This window comes from Astatotilapia calliptera, chromosome 13 (assembly GCF_964374335.1).
Source record: "Astatotilapia calliptera chromosome 13, fAstCal68.1, whole genome shotgun sequence".
NCBI lineage: Eukaryota > Metazoa > Chordata > Actinopteri > Cichliformes > Cichlidae > Astatotilapia > Astatotilapia calliptera.
Genome location: NC_137434.1, coordinates 8,573,753 through 8,589,969, shown reverse-complemented (window position 1 = coordinate 8,589,969; position 16,217 = coordinate 8,573,753). Strand labels below are relative to the sequence as shown.

Sequence of the window (16,217 nt, the reverse complement as noted above, 5' to 3'; positions counted from 1 at the left end):
CTTTTATACTGGCCATTGACGATGCTATTTTTAAACAAAAATGTGAAAGTAAGGGTTGGATTTCCTTGCTTACAACAATTGAGTGGAAATCAATATGAATCCTATCCAACCATCCAGGATTGAAACAAAGCCCATGACACACCTTGAGCAATATAATCAAGAGAAGTGGGAACAAGACACAGCTGAAACTGTAACTGAATGGAGAATCACATTACAAAGAGGAGGCAAGAAAAAAGTTAACACAAGGAATCAAATATTAATAACCCACAAGAACACAAAAACCTAAAAACATACATTCTAGTGCTGTCAGCGTTAATGTGTTAAAACGGGCTAATCCGCATTAACGCGCTAACGCAGATCAATCCGTGTAAGGGTAAGGGGTTACACACGTTAACGCTGTCATAATGTTTAACACGATTAAATATTTTAACACAATCAACCCATCTGGAGCACAGAATGGACAAACTTTGGACAAACTGCCCGAAATGCGTTGACAGAGACATTTCAGGGATTTTGAGTCAGTCTGCGCTCCAGATGGGTTAAATGTTCATCACATCAGTCGCGATGACGCGTTAACACCGACTAACCCCTTACACGGATTGATCTGCGTTAACACGCTAATGTGTATTAGCACGTTTTAGCACGTTAATGCATTAACCCTGACAGCACTAATAAATTCTAAATAAAATTACTAAATTACTTACCTGAATTACCAGAAATACTAAACAAAAGGAAGCTAAACCCCAAAATATAAACACTTCAAATGGCAAAAAAAAACCAAACCCACAGGACATTTCATATTGTGCATTAATAAGGATATTAAAGACAGCGAAGCAAACAGGGAGTGAGAGAGATGCTGATCAAGCATGACTGCACACACACACCAAGTCTGGAGAAGCACTCTACACTCTAATCAGCCAAAATAATTGGAGCCACTGGTGGGCTTACTCTGGCCTTTAACTGCTGTCTTTTGTTTGGATGTCATTTCAGATGTACTTTCATTCTAAATAATTATATTAAATTATTTTGATCTTAGGTTGCATTGATGTGTATTACAGATACATGTAGGTGTGTTAGGGTTAAAGAACCCTGGCTTTCTGCATCCTGGTTCACTGGCATTAATCATTAAAACATCTTTGATTACTAGTACCTGTAATTGTAGGTCCTGTTTTGACAAACAGAATATCAGAAGAGTTAAAAAGGCTAAGTTCTTAGGTTTGGCAACAATATTCAGTTCCTACACTTCATGATGGTTGAACTACTGTATGTATATGAAAATGCCACCTTAATTTAGCTACTGAATATACTGGAAACACAGAGGTCAGAACTTCATACACATTCAGTCTCACTAATTAGAGTCAAGGACAATTCAATCAAGCTGTCTTTAACCTCAAAGTCTTGTGACAAGGTCTAATCAGCATAATTAATTGAACTGAAGCACCTTGGTGTGCAGCATTTACACATTAAAAGGTTAAGTTAGACTGAGCTTGAGTCTGTTGACAGCTGGATGATAAACTGCATGTGATTTTTAGCGTAGCTGTCTCGATCCAGTCATTATCGATTAGTCCTATCACCTTTACAACAGAATTATAAACCAGTATCTGTGGGTATCCTGTAATTCTGCGATATAATAATAAGAGGGACTGTCTGAAAACAGAAACTCAACTGGAAAAGTAGCTTTATGTATCTCAAGTGTGCAGAATATTATTGCATAATCCAGTTCATCAGATTGTAATGCTACAGTTTGTGCCACCATTAAACCTTATTATACAAATATTTGTTTTTCTTTTGTGTTCACCACAGTGTTGAAGAATAAAGAAAGAATGAAAAGATTAAAAGAAAAGACTTTGTTTATTTGTATTTCTGATCTAGTGAGCTGGAACGCAGTGTTATTCGTTACTTATTCATTCATTATTACTTGGCTTTCTTTTTCTTTAACACTTAGCAAAAAGGTTCTCGGTTCAAATCCATGATCTGGCCTTTCTGTGTGGAGTTTGCATGTTCTCCCCATGTCTGCGTGGGATCACTCCAGGTACTTACCACAGTCAAAAGAACCTAAATTAGTGTGACAGACTGCTGACCTGTCCAGGGTGTACCCCACCTCCTGTGCTACGGTAGCTGGGCTTCAGCCTGCCCGTGATCCTAAATTGCATACGTGGAAGAAAATGGGTGAATGATAGAGTTTATCATTCTACTTTAAAGTTATGACAGATTTCAAAATATACATGTAAGTTTCTTCCCTTCAACTATGACACGCACACTGTCCACAAATTCACCTTACAGTGGCAAAAAGTGAGCAGTTACTCTGCAGTATTCTCTAAAGGAAATCACAGAATACTCATCAAGGAAAAAGTGGTCTGACAGCAAAAGCTTGGGGCTTGAGGGACACACACACACACACACACAGACGTGATGAAGGCTTCTCCAGAAGGAGAGGAGCATGCTTGTTATATATTTTAAGATTTGGGCCAGGAGACTGCCAAATGTGCTAGTGTGTGTGTTGGCGGGAGGCTCTTTCATCTTCTCAGCCCCTCATCTGTCTTTGTATATAGATAAGAGTATGATGCTGAAAATGACAGTAATACAGAGGAGGCTGAAAAAAAATCACCTAAGAAAGGGGCAATAAAACGATGAAGTGACAGGGGGAGGTATAAGAATAGAAACGTCGTGATGGGAGGAAGTGTAACTCAGTGCAGGGGACCTTCCTCTCCACTCTGACAGAAGCTGTCACTTCCGCACTTCCACACCTCAGAGCGCCACAGCACTGCCCCTCATCACACCCTACATCTACCGAGCACCAGTCATGGTTCAAATACTTCTAAAATAATGGGGAAACTTTAAAGTTTTAGAGAACATGTTCAGATGAACAGAATGGAAGCACAAAATGAACAAATAATGTGATGCAGTTTATCTTCATAACATCATTACAGCTCCATCATTTGCATCCTCTGAGCTTCAACCTGATTGCTGAGCCGCTTTATTTTACAAAAGGAACAGTTTTAACATTAAGATTTGTTTACGGCTAGAACTGAGATTGACATTCATATTTTACAATGGTGAAATTGCAATACCAGAACACAATACCATGTTGCAGTAAGAGCTTTTCCCTAAGAATAAGAAAATATAAAAGCTCATAATTCTGAACAGTGGTTACATTCCAGTATTTGTTTTGTTTTTCCAGCTGAAAACGCCACATGTAAAGCACAATCCCTGCTGTTACTGTAGTTTTTACAAGATTCTTCTTTGACTTTTAAGACCCCCCCAGTACAATGATGGAAACTGGTTAAGTTTATTATTTTCACTTTGTAATACGAGCAGTGGGAAGGCTGGGAATTAGATTTGGGAGGAAAAGTGCAACTCTGTGTTATATGATAAATTATTAAGGCGCATGACAACAACATTGAACTCAGAGTGGATGTAAAAGTTGGAACTGTTTTCAGATGTCGTAAATTCACGACAAAAAATAACTCAAAAATCTGTAATCTGATTTATTGTTAACTAGAATAAGGGTTTTTCTGCTTCTCCTACAGTAATGTGCAAAAGTCTTGAGCCACCCCTCATTTCTTAATGTTTTCTTTCCAAGAAGCCATATTTGTTTGTAATTCTTTAAAGTGCACTGAAAGAGGAATAGTTCTCCAGGCTTTCTGAAGGTTTTCAAAAGGTTTTCTTTGGACTTTGGTATTTTGCTCCTTTTAATTCCGTGTACTTGACTATTTTCAGGCAATAGTTTTTTTCTCTTTCTTTATTTTGTTTTGATGGGTTTTTTGTTGGTTTTTTGGCCACTTAACACTGACCTATGCATCCAAGTGAACATGAATGTGTTAGCTGCCTCGTCTAATAAAAGCCACTGTCACATCACATAATTTTTCCAGTTTATTTAGCTGAATCCATGAAACGTGTCAAAGATGAGAGTTTGACATTCATAAAATATTGTTTTTTTTATTCATTTTCAGTCCTTGTACCTGAAGTCCAGGCAATATTTTATTGTTTGTTAATCCTCTTTTAACACTGTTACGAGCATAAAAAAGGCACCTAACTCAAGGGATGAAGCACAAAACAGACAACTTAGCAAAGAACCAATTTTAGCCATTGGTTTAGGCTATAGGGAGAAAATGCTAAAGTATTTCTAATTACAGAAGAACTGGAATGTTAATCAGTTAAAACAGGTCTTATGGAGTGATGAATCCAGTAAAACACTGGAGGCTGTGTCATGGTCATGGTGCCAGTGGATCTTGATGGAATTATGAACACAAGAAGTAGCATCAGATTTTGATCCACCGTGCAGTACCATCTGAAAAGCATCAGATTCAGAACATCTTCATTTTGCGGCACTACAGTGATTCCAAACACACTGCCAATGCAGTAAAGGCAAACCTGGACAGAAAAACACCTGAAAAATACTTGTTATTAATCTCTGTCTCTCTTCCACAGCATGACTTTTATCCTGTCTTCCTTCTCTCTCCCCAACCGGTTGCCACAGATGGCTGCCCCTCCCTGAGCCTGGTTCAGGTTTCTTCCTGTTAAAAGGGAGTTTTTCCTTCCCACTGTCACCAAAGTGTTTGCTCATAGGGGGTCATATGATTGTTGGGTTTTTATTTGTAAGTATTATTGTAGGGTCTACCTTACAATATAAAGCGAGCTGAGGCAACTGTTGTTGTGATTTGGCGCATAATAAATAAAATTGAATTGAACTGAATTGAAAAACCATCATGAACACTATCAGTCATGGATTTGGTCTCCCCAGAGCCCGGACCTCAACTTTACTGAAGTAGTGTTGAATCAGCTTGACAGAGAAACAAGGCCACCTAAGAGAGTTCATATGTGGTCAAACTAAATATTCATCTTCAAGCTCATAAGAACTGTACAAACCCAGTTTTTTCCTTTTATACTGTATCTCTGTGTATGTTTGCATGTGTTCTGATTAATTTTCCTACCAGAAAATAAAGACATGAAGGGCAGCTCAAGACTGTTGCATAGTACTGTTTGACTTTTTTTCTTACAGTAAATTTCCTCTAACAGGTAAGTTGACCCACAAGGCAATCTTCACAAAGTGACTTGCAGTACCCCTTTAAGGCAGACTGGTGTAAAGGACACACAGAGAGTAACTGAGCAATCTGCTACCCATGGAGGGATAAAGATACGGGTTTGGAAAAATGACAGCAGGGACAGCAAGACATAATGAGCTGATCAAACGATTGTGGAGAATGAAATGCCAGAGTAGCTTAGAGCGGTGACAGACTGAGCTGTCAGGGATTCCCTGGTCTTGGTGTGAGAGTCAGCTGCCTCTGCTCTCGCTGGATTCATGGATATTTTTGCTGCAGCATCTGCCTCGTTTGCTAATAGAGCTTTCCTTCTGCTAATCTTTTCTCAAATCTTCTCACACCACTCAGATTCCCAATTCACCATGGTCACTAATCACAATCACATCCAAAATGTGATTTCTTTTTAAAATTACCTCACATAGTCTGACGTTGTCTCTTTTGTATTTTCACTCATATAGTTTTTTGGTTTAATTCGAAACTGTTGAATAAACTGCCACTTTATTAAACCTACACATTTAGGGATTAAGTTACTGTGTCGAATATAGCTTATACAATCAAGCACAACATTGGGTGCTCTCCCTGGGCTCTTCAGACAAAGATGTACAAAGGGAACACTACTGAGGTCACACTGTTTCAGTCACCGCTTGCTGACTCGGTCTGTTTGTGTTATCGAGTCAGGAAGTATTTCAGTGCCTTGTTACAGTCAGTAGTCAAACATGCAATCTCAATTCTTTCTTCATCTCAAAGATAATGAGGGTCACAGGTTGGATGACCCGTGACTCAGTGCTTCAAATGTGGTAGCAGGAAAAATTAAGGCGAGGAGAATATATTATAATTATGAAGACGGGTATTATGAAATTTACACAAATGGCAGATGACTGAAGACGGCGATGTGTCAGTGTTGAGAAGTCATGTTTGTCCACAGCCGAACATAATAAATATGTATACAGGCAAATAGTACAACAGCAGCATCCCTCTGGAGTCCTCTTTCTCACCAGTCAACGTTTGCTACCCCAATTCTTGCTTGTCTGTATTTCTAGTTCAGTCATCCAAATTCTGAACACTGTATCTGAGTCTAAATGCTCCACACTGGACTTAGTGGACTGCAGAATTTACTCCCTCTCTTTGCCATTACCCACTGTGTACTGTGCAGGAGTGATCTTGTTTTCTTAGAAATTTTGCCCGTGGGGAAAAAGCGTTTGGACTAAACCATATAGACAGATGAATAAAACGAAGAGCTGAAGGCTGCAAAGCTGCAGACTTACTGTGTCTATTTTGGGGGTCGGCTCTTTCTGATTACAAGGATTAAAATTCAGCACTTTATATTATGGCTTTGGCACTCACACCTGTGGCCCTCTGGGTAAAAATCTCTTTACTGACATCTTATATTAAAATAATTACACTATTTCTACCGTTTCTGTGAGTGGAGTTCGGGAGAAAGGCCAAGAATATTTTAGTGTCCACACCACTTTAAAGTTATAATCTTTTATTACATTAATGCTTTCATGATCTCAGACCCCCATTTTGATTATAGCTTTTTTTTCCAGCTCCTTTTCATTTACATTCTATAATCACTCTTGATGTAATGTAATGTTTGTTGGATGCAACGAAAAGACCCGTGCAGAATTTAGATTTTCCAAGCACAGAGGGTATTCTTGCACAAGAAAACTATGCATGCATGTAATTAAAAACAAAGAAAAATTCTCCACACCACTGATAACAGCCTCGCCGTCTATTGTTATTTCTCTTCAAACGAGGACCAGGAGACTGCCAAGTAAGAGTATTAAGCTACTGCTAATGTAAAGAGAATATGCTGCCTCACATTAAAAGCGTTGGACTGGCAAAACATGAGGGATTAATTATGAAAGATTTAAAAACTGCAATGTGTTTTGCACTGACGTAAGTGCTGACTATGACTGCTTATCAACAATCTTTTTTTTCTTTTTTTTTAGCGGTCCATTAAATTTTTAATGGAACGAGACGGCGCAGGCACAGTTAGAGGAGTGGTTAGATGAAGAGCTGTAGGTGACTGGCTGAATCCTCCTCTACAGGGTCATCATCGGCGATGTGATTCGCTGTGCACAACGGCTCTTTGTACTATGTGCTGCGTGAGATCAGATCCAGATCAGATCAGACATCTTTATAAAACCAAAGTGAGCTAATTGCACTAAAAACAGAGTCACCTGTATTTCCACTTGTGTTTGATGTTTAAGGAATTATTGTTGTATCATTAAACTGCAGTCATGGTAATCAACCAGGACTAATTATATCAGGATTACAGCTTAGTTTAAACTCTGCATCGCTCTTTTTTTTCTGTCTCTCTTTTTAACCATTAATCCGATAACACGTTCACTTCTACACGTGAAAGATCCCTAGTTTATAACCGGCAGGAGAAATAAACCCAGCCTCAGGGGATCACAGGCCCAGATAAACGGGAGGATAGCGTCAGGAAGGGCATCTGGTGTAAAATGGTGAAAAATCTCTGCCAAATCAAACATGCAGATCCACCCTCGGGAAAATATTGAGCAGCTGAAAGTACCTTTAATCCAACAGACGTGTTGACTAAACAATCTGTTTATTCTCAAAAAGTCCAAGTTTCTTTCAAGACTCTGCTCCTCCCCATCATCTCTGAGACTGGCTAACGCTCTGGGCTGTATCTCGCTACTGCCTAAACTTTCCTCTGAGATGGGGAATGATGTGCAGTCACTGTTTTGAGGGATGAATTGTGTTATTTCAATACACTTGCATCTAACCTCATTTGACAGCAACTACAGTGCTGTGAAAATGCATTTTACCCCCTTCCTGAGTTCTTAGTTTTATGCATATTTGTCACACTTTCATGTTTCAGAGCATCAAACTCATGTTAATATTAGACAAAGATAACCCGAGTAAATACAAAATGCAGTTTTTAAATTATGATTTTATTTATTAAGGGAAACAAGTAATCCAAACCTCTCTGGCCCTGTGTGAAAAAGAAACTGCCTCCTAAATCTATCAGCTGGTTGTGATAACAGGCTATGACTAATTTTCACGTCACTTTGGCCCACTTTCTTTGCAGAGGTGTTTTAGTTCTGTTATATTGGAGGTTTTTTGAACACAAGGGGCCTGTTTAAGGATCTCAGATTTAAATCTGTTTAATAAACCAAGTGTGCTTGAGCTTCAGGGGATGAATTGATGGTCAGATATTCTTCTTCAGGATTTTCTGATAGAGAGCAAATTTTTAGAACTATGGTAAGTCTTCCAGGTCCTGAAGCAGCAAAATTGCCCAGATCATCAGACCATCAAATGCTATATTACAAAAACCTTCCAGAAAGTTCAACTTTTGTCTCGTCAGTACAGAGAGCATTTTCCCAAAAGTCTTGGTGATCATCAAGGACTTTTATTGGCAAATGTAAAACAAGACCTCTGACCTTGACTGAGGCAAGTTAGGCCTGCAGGGGCCTGGGGGTGGGCACAATCACGGAGTCCATATTACCATCAGGGTGTACACCTCACCCCTGGCGTCGTTGCCCACCTCTCAATTTTAAATACACTTAGACATTGAGGGCTATCAGGAGGGACTATGCGCTTACCTGCTGCTTCTTGGCAGGTAGCTCCATGCCCTCCTGGGTTTTAATTGCACCTTAGAACACACATGCATCAACACTACAATGAGCGGGTGGAGGGAGGTTTGGAGTCTTCTCCCACCCCCATTCTCTGCGGCCTGCTGGAGCGGGGGGGCTAGGAGGAGTTGGCCGTCCGACTGCGGTCTGGAGTGTGGGGCCTCCCTGCTGCTACGGAGTCGGGGCGGTCTGCCTCTCCCCACCGCAGGGAAAAGGGTAACACCACCTGGGTCTGGGTGCAGTTCCCCCCTCCAGGGGCAAGGGTACCTAGACCCGGTTTATAGAGTACGCTTGGGGAGTGTGATCGTGTGTACAGCGTCTCTTTATGTCTGTCTCCACGTTGGTTGAGTGTGGAGTGAGTGCATATGAGAGCATGAGGGTGGGAATGGATGTTTGTGTCTGTGTGTGCCTGTATGTCTGTGTCTATATGTCAGGTTGGGTATCAGACACCACCTCTCTGGGGACACCTCAGGCCCTCCAAGGTTTGGAGGCCTATCTCCACCCCTCCACCACTTCCCCTGCCGGTGGCGGACTCCCTCAGGTGTCGGTGCGTTGGTGGTTCTTTGTGTCTGGGGGTGGGCGTCCAGGTACACACCGGCTCACTCCTTGGCGGCCGCTTATCGGGGCCTGGAACCTGGGGCTCGCTCGGGCGACTTCGGAGGTGGGGTGCCCCCGGCCTCTCGGCCTGGGGCTCGGTCAATCAGGCACAGCTGGCTGCCGGCGGAGCTCACGGGCGCGTCACTGCAACTCCCCCTGGCTTCTGCTCCGCGGCAGCTGAGTGAGCCCTCATCTGGGACTCTCCTCAGCTCTTGCTGGGACAGTGGCGCGGCTGCCCCTCTGTTGGTCTTCCATGGTCTCTTGTGTTCTGGGGGCCTCTGGATGTCTGGAGTTTTGATCTCCTCCATACCTGCTTCACACCCTGGAGGACGGGGCTGTGGCCCCCCCACACTCCCTAGCAGATCGTTACATGGAGAAACCTTTGGAATACAAGCGCGCTGATCCACACAGGTATGCACACGGGTGTTCACTGCTCGTAGACTTAAATTACACCTTTCTTGGCTACTACTTCGAAGCACATCTGTCCTGCGTACTGCACAACAACATTGAATATTTAGTATTTACTGCTGTTTACACTTAGCTAGATTAATGCGATGGTGTTGTGTTTAGTATGTTGCTTTGTTTTTTTTTTGTTTTTTTGCTTGTTTTCTATTCTTCTCTCAACAGGTGATCCAGGAGATTCTTATTTTTTTTTCTCCCCCCCTTTCTCACTGTCCCTCTCCCCTTCTGTTTTTCCTTTCCTTCCTCTTTCTTTCTCCCTTTCCTATCCCTCACTCATGTCTGTCCCATCTGTAACATCTGAAAATAAAATATAATAAATAATAAAAACAAAGATCGACCAAATGGACCAATACGGCAATGCCACGAAGATCCATTTGGCAAAGTAAATCCATTGGGTATCCTTGTTGGTCTTCAGACAACAATTCTGATGGCTAAAGAACCAAATGGGACAGGCAAAAAAAAAAAAAAAAAAAAAAGGATCTCAGATTTAAATCTGTTTAATAAACCAAGTGTGCTTGAGCTTCAGGGGATGAATTGATGGTCAGATATTCTTCTTCAGGATTTTCTGATAGAGAGCAAATTTTTAGAACTATGGTAAGTCTTCCAGGTCCTGAAGCAGCAAAATTGCCCAGATCATCAGACCATCAAATGCTATATTACAAAAACCTTCCAGAAAGTTCAACTTTTGTCTCGTCAGTACAGAGAGCATTTTCCCAAAAGTCTTGGTGATCATCAAGGACTTTTATTGGCAAATGTAAAACAAGACCTCTGACCTTGACTGAGGCAAGTTAGGCCTGCAGTTCTTTAAATGCTGTTCTGGGTTCTTTTGTGACCTCCTGGATGAGTTGTTGAGTAATTTTGGTAGGCTTGCCACTCCTGGGAAGATTCACTGCTGCTCCAAGTTTTCTGCATGTGTGGATAATGGCTCACACCATGGTTAGAGTCCCAGAGCCTTAAATACTGGCTTCGTGACCCTTTCCAGAGTGACTGTTGTCAAAGTTTTTGTTTCTCATCTCCTCCAGAGTTTCTTAGATCATGGTTGCGTTTTGGTATCTTTTAGCCTACATCAGACAGATTCTGTTTAAGGACTTCTTGATTCAACGTGCCTGGCAGTAATCAGGCCTGTGAGTGACTCAGCTTTCCAAAAATTGTGGTTACGCAGTTATTTCATGATTTAACACGAGGTGGCGGTTACTTTTTCCACATATGAATAGGGGGGTGTAGACAGTTTCTTTCATTTAAGAAATATTTAAAAAGTGCATTTTGTATTTCCCCGGATTATCTTTGTCGAATATTAAAAACCTTTTGCTCTCAAACATGTACGTGTGACAGATGTGCAAAAAATACTAATGAAAAATACTAAAAAAATAAATCAGGAAGGGGGCAAATAGTTTTTCATGACACTGCATATCAAAAAATGATCTAATGGCTGATGCCAGCTTCAGATCACACATTAGTATGCCTCATTACCAATGCATGCAATTAAGAATAATCCTTTTTTATCACCATAATTTTCTTCAATAAATAAGTAATTTCTGCCTGGTTCCAAATTGTTGCTTCTGGCACAAACAGATCTACTCTGTTTTGCTGTGTATGACAGCCTGTAAAATAGCAGCCATCTTCTCTGGGCAATCAAGAGGCTTTTAGATTGCTTTGATACGGGTTCTCACGGTTGTTATGGTGCCTATCTATTTTCTGAGCCTCAGGTCTTAATCTTGAAAATCTCTCAACAATCTAGATCTCCCTAACTGTGTGTCCTCCATCTTATCTTCCTCTTCTGTCTCTTTCTTTTTGTCTCTGTCTTTCTTGCTTTTGTCGCCTGTTCTGCTTGCAAGCAGTGTTCGGGTATTTATGGGACGTGCTTATTCAATTGTCCGACTATGAGCTTCGGGACAAACACACTGACAAAATTCAAGCTTGTATTGCTTGATTGAGGACACGAGCTCTGTCACACAACCACTCAAGGAAGAAATGAGTCCTTGGTATTTGTCTAAGCTCTTGCTTGTTGCGCTCTGGATTACAAGGAAAGGGAAATAAGACCAATCTCATCATCCTCTCCTTCTTTGCTGAGCATTTAACTAGAGATTTTTTTTTTTTTTAAAAAGGACTTTATCTTTGTGTTTATTTGTGTTTCTCTTGTTTTATACTTTGCCTAATGTCAGAGATCATATCCCTTTAGAATAAGACATGCGTGACTCCTGGGGTGCTAACCTATGATGACTGCATGGCATTAGTGGTTTCATAGCACAGGGCCAACCCAAAGTCACACTTTCAGCCTCTCACTAAGGTCACTGCATCTCCCGAGGCTTGGAACAGACAGCAGCTTGGCAAGCAAGGGCAAATAGAAAGTAACGTTCCCTTAAAGGCAGGCTGTCTTTGGAAAAATTTGGATGTGAATAATGCAGAGATTTCAAGCCTCTTAGGATTAAAGTCCACTGTTTGTGTGGGTGGGCAGTCAAGCAGAGAGGATAACTTCCTTGCCACAGTCAGCATTATTTAATCAGAATCAAAGACAAACCGAATTACCAAACTTGCATATGGGAAAGACACCTCTGATGCATTCATATCTGCTCGTTAGACCTACTTCAGGATGAATTCATTCATTTCCCCTCGGTACATGTTCACAATTATGAAAGAATATGAACAGCAAAATGAGCAAAAATCTTTTCTTCATTTTCCTTCCAGTTTGTCAAATTCAAGAGTGAGCTGCAGAGGAAGAAAACACCAAGTTGTGAAACTAAATTTAAGACGACTGGTAACTCTCCCTGGCAAACATGCACAGATGAGACTGTCGTTTTCTTCCCAAGATAAAAATACAGTGCATTACACCTACACCAAGCCTACACCGCACAGCAGGCACGGATAGCGGCAGCCAAAACCTGTCCTCTACACCTTCAGCGGAGAAAACAACAGAAACTAGTTGACCCCAATTATCCTGCCTTCACCACAGTCTTTGAGGTTAGATACGAACAGGATCCGCTGCCCTTCGAGGCCAGAGGGCGACTCTATCTGGTCTGCTGAAATAAAACTTGTTCGATACAACAATAACTTTGAGCCCCAAAGAAACGCAGAAGATCAAATTCTCCCTTCTCTGAATACACGATTGAAACTTGCTCTTAAAATTTGGCACTCTGTATCCATCAAATCAAAATGAACAGCAAACAAAGGAATCTGGCTTCTATGGCTTCTTGGTTCACCAGCTTTGTCACTAGTTAATCCTATTTAATCCAAGGTATCGGTATCAAATGTAGCCCAGCAGGAAAGTAACAACCTTCCCAAAGCTGAACAACATGCAGTGCATGTCTGTGTGTGTGCACTGTCTCATAGAAGAACGTGATGCTCGGTAACCATCCTGCTCTTAATATCCTATTAGGGGTAGATCAAGTGTACTGATGGGGGAGACTGAGTGTTATCAGAAGCAGATTAAAGCTCTGTGCAGTGTAGAGGGAATATGGGGAGTAAAACTCACTTCATTAAGGTGATCAAGTGCTTTGTGGCTGGGGCTTCTGTGCTACAATACAACACTTGCCTCGTGATGATGATGATGATGATGATGATGAAGATTGTATTGTGTGAAACTGCATTTTTCTTTCAATGTGGCACAGATTCACAGAAGCAAATCCTAGAGCCTAGTATCACATTCAAATATACAAAGGGCATATCCAAGATACTTTATGCTTTTTTTTCATCTCTCTATCTGAGTTTATCCATGTCAAACACAATCAGGACACACCATCAGGCTCTTGTTGGCCAGATAATCCGTCTGCTGTGAGAGCACACACAGAGTTGGACCACTTAGCCAAGAGATAGATATTAATGACACACACGGAATGCACGCACTGTGTCTACACACTCCAAAATGAGAGGAGCGTCTTCTTCTTTTTTTTCCTTCTTCTTTTATTTTCCCATAAATGGAAAAGATGCAGCAAGGGGATGCATTGTAGATATCGGGACTTGTAGCTCAACTGAGATGATATCGAGCATAAAAATAAGCAAAATGGTAAATGATAAAATCATGATGCACCTGGAGCTTAATAGCTCCAAGATAGACAAACAATTATAACCTATTTATGTTAGTTTTTGCTTGCGAGGAAGAAGCTTCACAGAAAAAAAGGGGGGCAAAGTATCATTTCATCATTGTGTGCTTAGTTAGATTACTGTGTCGTGTCTAGTGAAACGGTCAGATGAGCTGTCGCTGCAGCTCTCTAACCGGCTGTGATCCAAAGAAACTAAATACTAGTTCTTTCATAAGAGTCAGTACAGAGCGCGCTCATAACAGAAAGTCTATTCTGGTGGAGATTTAAGTTGGTTTTTTTTGTTTTGTTTTTTGCAACCTGTTAACCACAGCGTCGGTCTGCTGCTGGTTTGACAGCGGTCTGTCCACGCTGCTGAACCGCAGCTACCGCCACACACACACACACAAGCACGGGGACCTGTTCGTTCAGCACCACACCGCGGCACATAAACCTGAACACAACACTTCTGTGTCGAAATAATGGAAAGGCATATGTATAACATCAGTGACGAAAATGAATGTCATCGCCAAGACGCGCGTAGTTGCCAGGCAGTTTTTCATTATTATTATTTTTGTTATTAATTTGAATGTTTTCGGTGTTTCTCAGATAACTCAGCTGCTGGAGCCTTTACTTACACGAAAACTCCGAAAAGCAGAACTCTGATGCCAGTCTCCAGAGCCAATTCTCGCATGTTTTTCCTGCGGTCTGGAGGCGACACGTTCATGATTCGGAGACAATCCGTCAACTCAAGCAGAAAAAAGGCGGTCCCGGTCAGTTCTGGAGGCTTTTTCACTTTTATAATCCACCTTAACAAAAGCCCAGCGCTCCCTAATCGCGCATGCCGTGCACCTCCATTGCAACTCGGTCACCTGAAGCAGTCTTCCTCTCTTTTTCGCTCCTTCGCCTGTCTCCGCTCGTCCCCGTCTGTTTCTGTCCCCCTCGGGCGATTTTCTTTAAAGCAACTCTGTTGCTGACAGCTGCTCTTCTATCGAGTGAAACTCTTCCTCTTCCACTCCATCAGTTTCTTAATTTAAGATTGGAGTTCGGGGCCAGAAGATATCAGCCGATTTGAGAGAAGGTACAGGTGTGGGTCAGCACAGAGAGGGAAGTGATGGGAGGCTGCAAAGTAAAAGGGAGATACTCAGAGCGTCAGCGAGCTTGTGTGGTGTGGGTCTCGCTCTCTCTTCTCTCTCTCTCTCTCTCTTCCTCTCCCTCTCTCTCATCCTCTGCGTTTGACTTTGGAGATTCAGATGACTAGAAGTTTCTGGAACACCACACAGACACTCATGGGAGGAAAAGAAAGGCTCGAGTGCTCATGTCCAACACTCCTCCATGTTTCTTCTTGTCTGCTCTGCACTAAAGAGACCTTGAACCAACATCTCTTCACAGACTACAATGACCCACTGGCTGTAAAAGCGACACAAAGCAGGGCGACCCTCCGCTGGCACAATCTGGGCAGGTGTTCATGACCAGACCCTTTACAACTCTAGTAGAACTAATCCATCAACACCGGTATCAGGCTTACCTGATATTACTGACACGTGATATTGCAATCCTGGAACAAAAGAAGACCACTTTGGGAGGGGCGGAGGGACTTTCTCTCTGTTGGGCCTTCCACATACTGTCCAATCATACCCTATGACAAATCTAGCACCTCAGGGTCTAAGCAGTCAGGCAGTGATGAAGAAGCACAGACAGCAGCAATACCTGTGAGCCAGGAAACCTTGCCAGCCTTTTATAGACACACATGAATATTTTATGCCCTCTAAAGCTGGCCTTCCTGCATTACCTGCCAGTCTGAAACGTGCCGCTGTGTGCATTTGAATGCGTGTTATAGGCCGTGAGGGAGAGACCACTGAAGAGAAAGCCCCAGACCACAGATTTCTTTCTGGGTCACAAGCTCTGCAACCTGGGACGAAATAGAAAGTCTGCATCTTGCTTGGTTAACAAGGCATCCCTTTAGCTATGTGTAGCTAAGATAAATAAATGTAGGCTATGGGTGCACGCTCTTATACACGCAGATGCACAGCAGAGGTTTTGATGTATTCCCTTTTTTTCATACATTTGAATTCTAGGTGATGTGCCTGGAGTCTTTGCCAGTTCCCTAATAAGAACAAAACAAGAGGAGAAGCGAGATGGTGGTAGGTTGGTATAGGTGAGCTCCAACTTCAAAGCTTTCTGCCAGCCATCAGAGTTTTCAGCTTTTAGAGAACCTGGCATGTTTATTACAAGCTATCAACATTGTTTTTATCTCGCAGCATCACAGGACTTGTGATTTAGCTGATTCACTCGGGCCAGACAGGCTTTACAGACTTTCCAAGCATCAACACAGGGTGACATAAAAATTATTGGATAGAGAAAAAAAGAAGTTTGTTCTGTCTGGTTGATGCCATGGTGGCTTTTTGTTGCCAAAAAGCAAACATTCGAGTTGTGTAAAAATACACCGCTTTCCTTTTTGTTTCAACTTTGCTTTTTCATTTTCTTTAAACACAATTCAC

General features: G+C 41.8%; 1 protein-coding gene across 1 annotated transcript in view; it reads right to left on the bottom strand.

Annotated features, from left to right (window-relative positions):
* plpp4 (phospholipid phosphatase 4) overlaps positions 1-14,852 on the bottom strand; it is a 47,676-nt gene extending 32,824 nt beyond the window's left edge. The window contains exon 1 of the mRNA XM_026190243.2: positions 14,355-14,852. Coding sequence (XP_026046028.2) covers positions 14,355-14,443 — 89 coding nt within the window. The 5' untranslated portion in view covers positions 14,444-14,852. The remainder of the gene's footprint in view (positions 1-14,354) is intronic.
* Between the last annotated feature and the right edge of the window lie 1,365 nt (positions 14,853-16,217).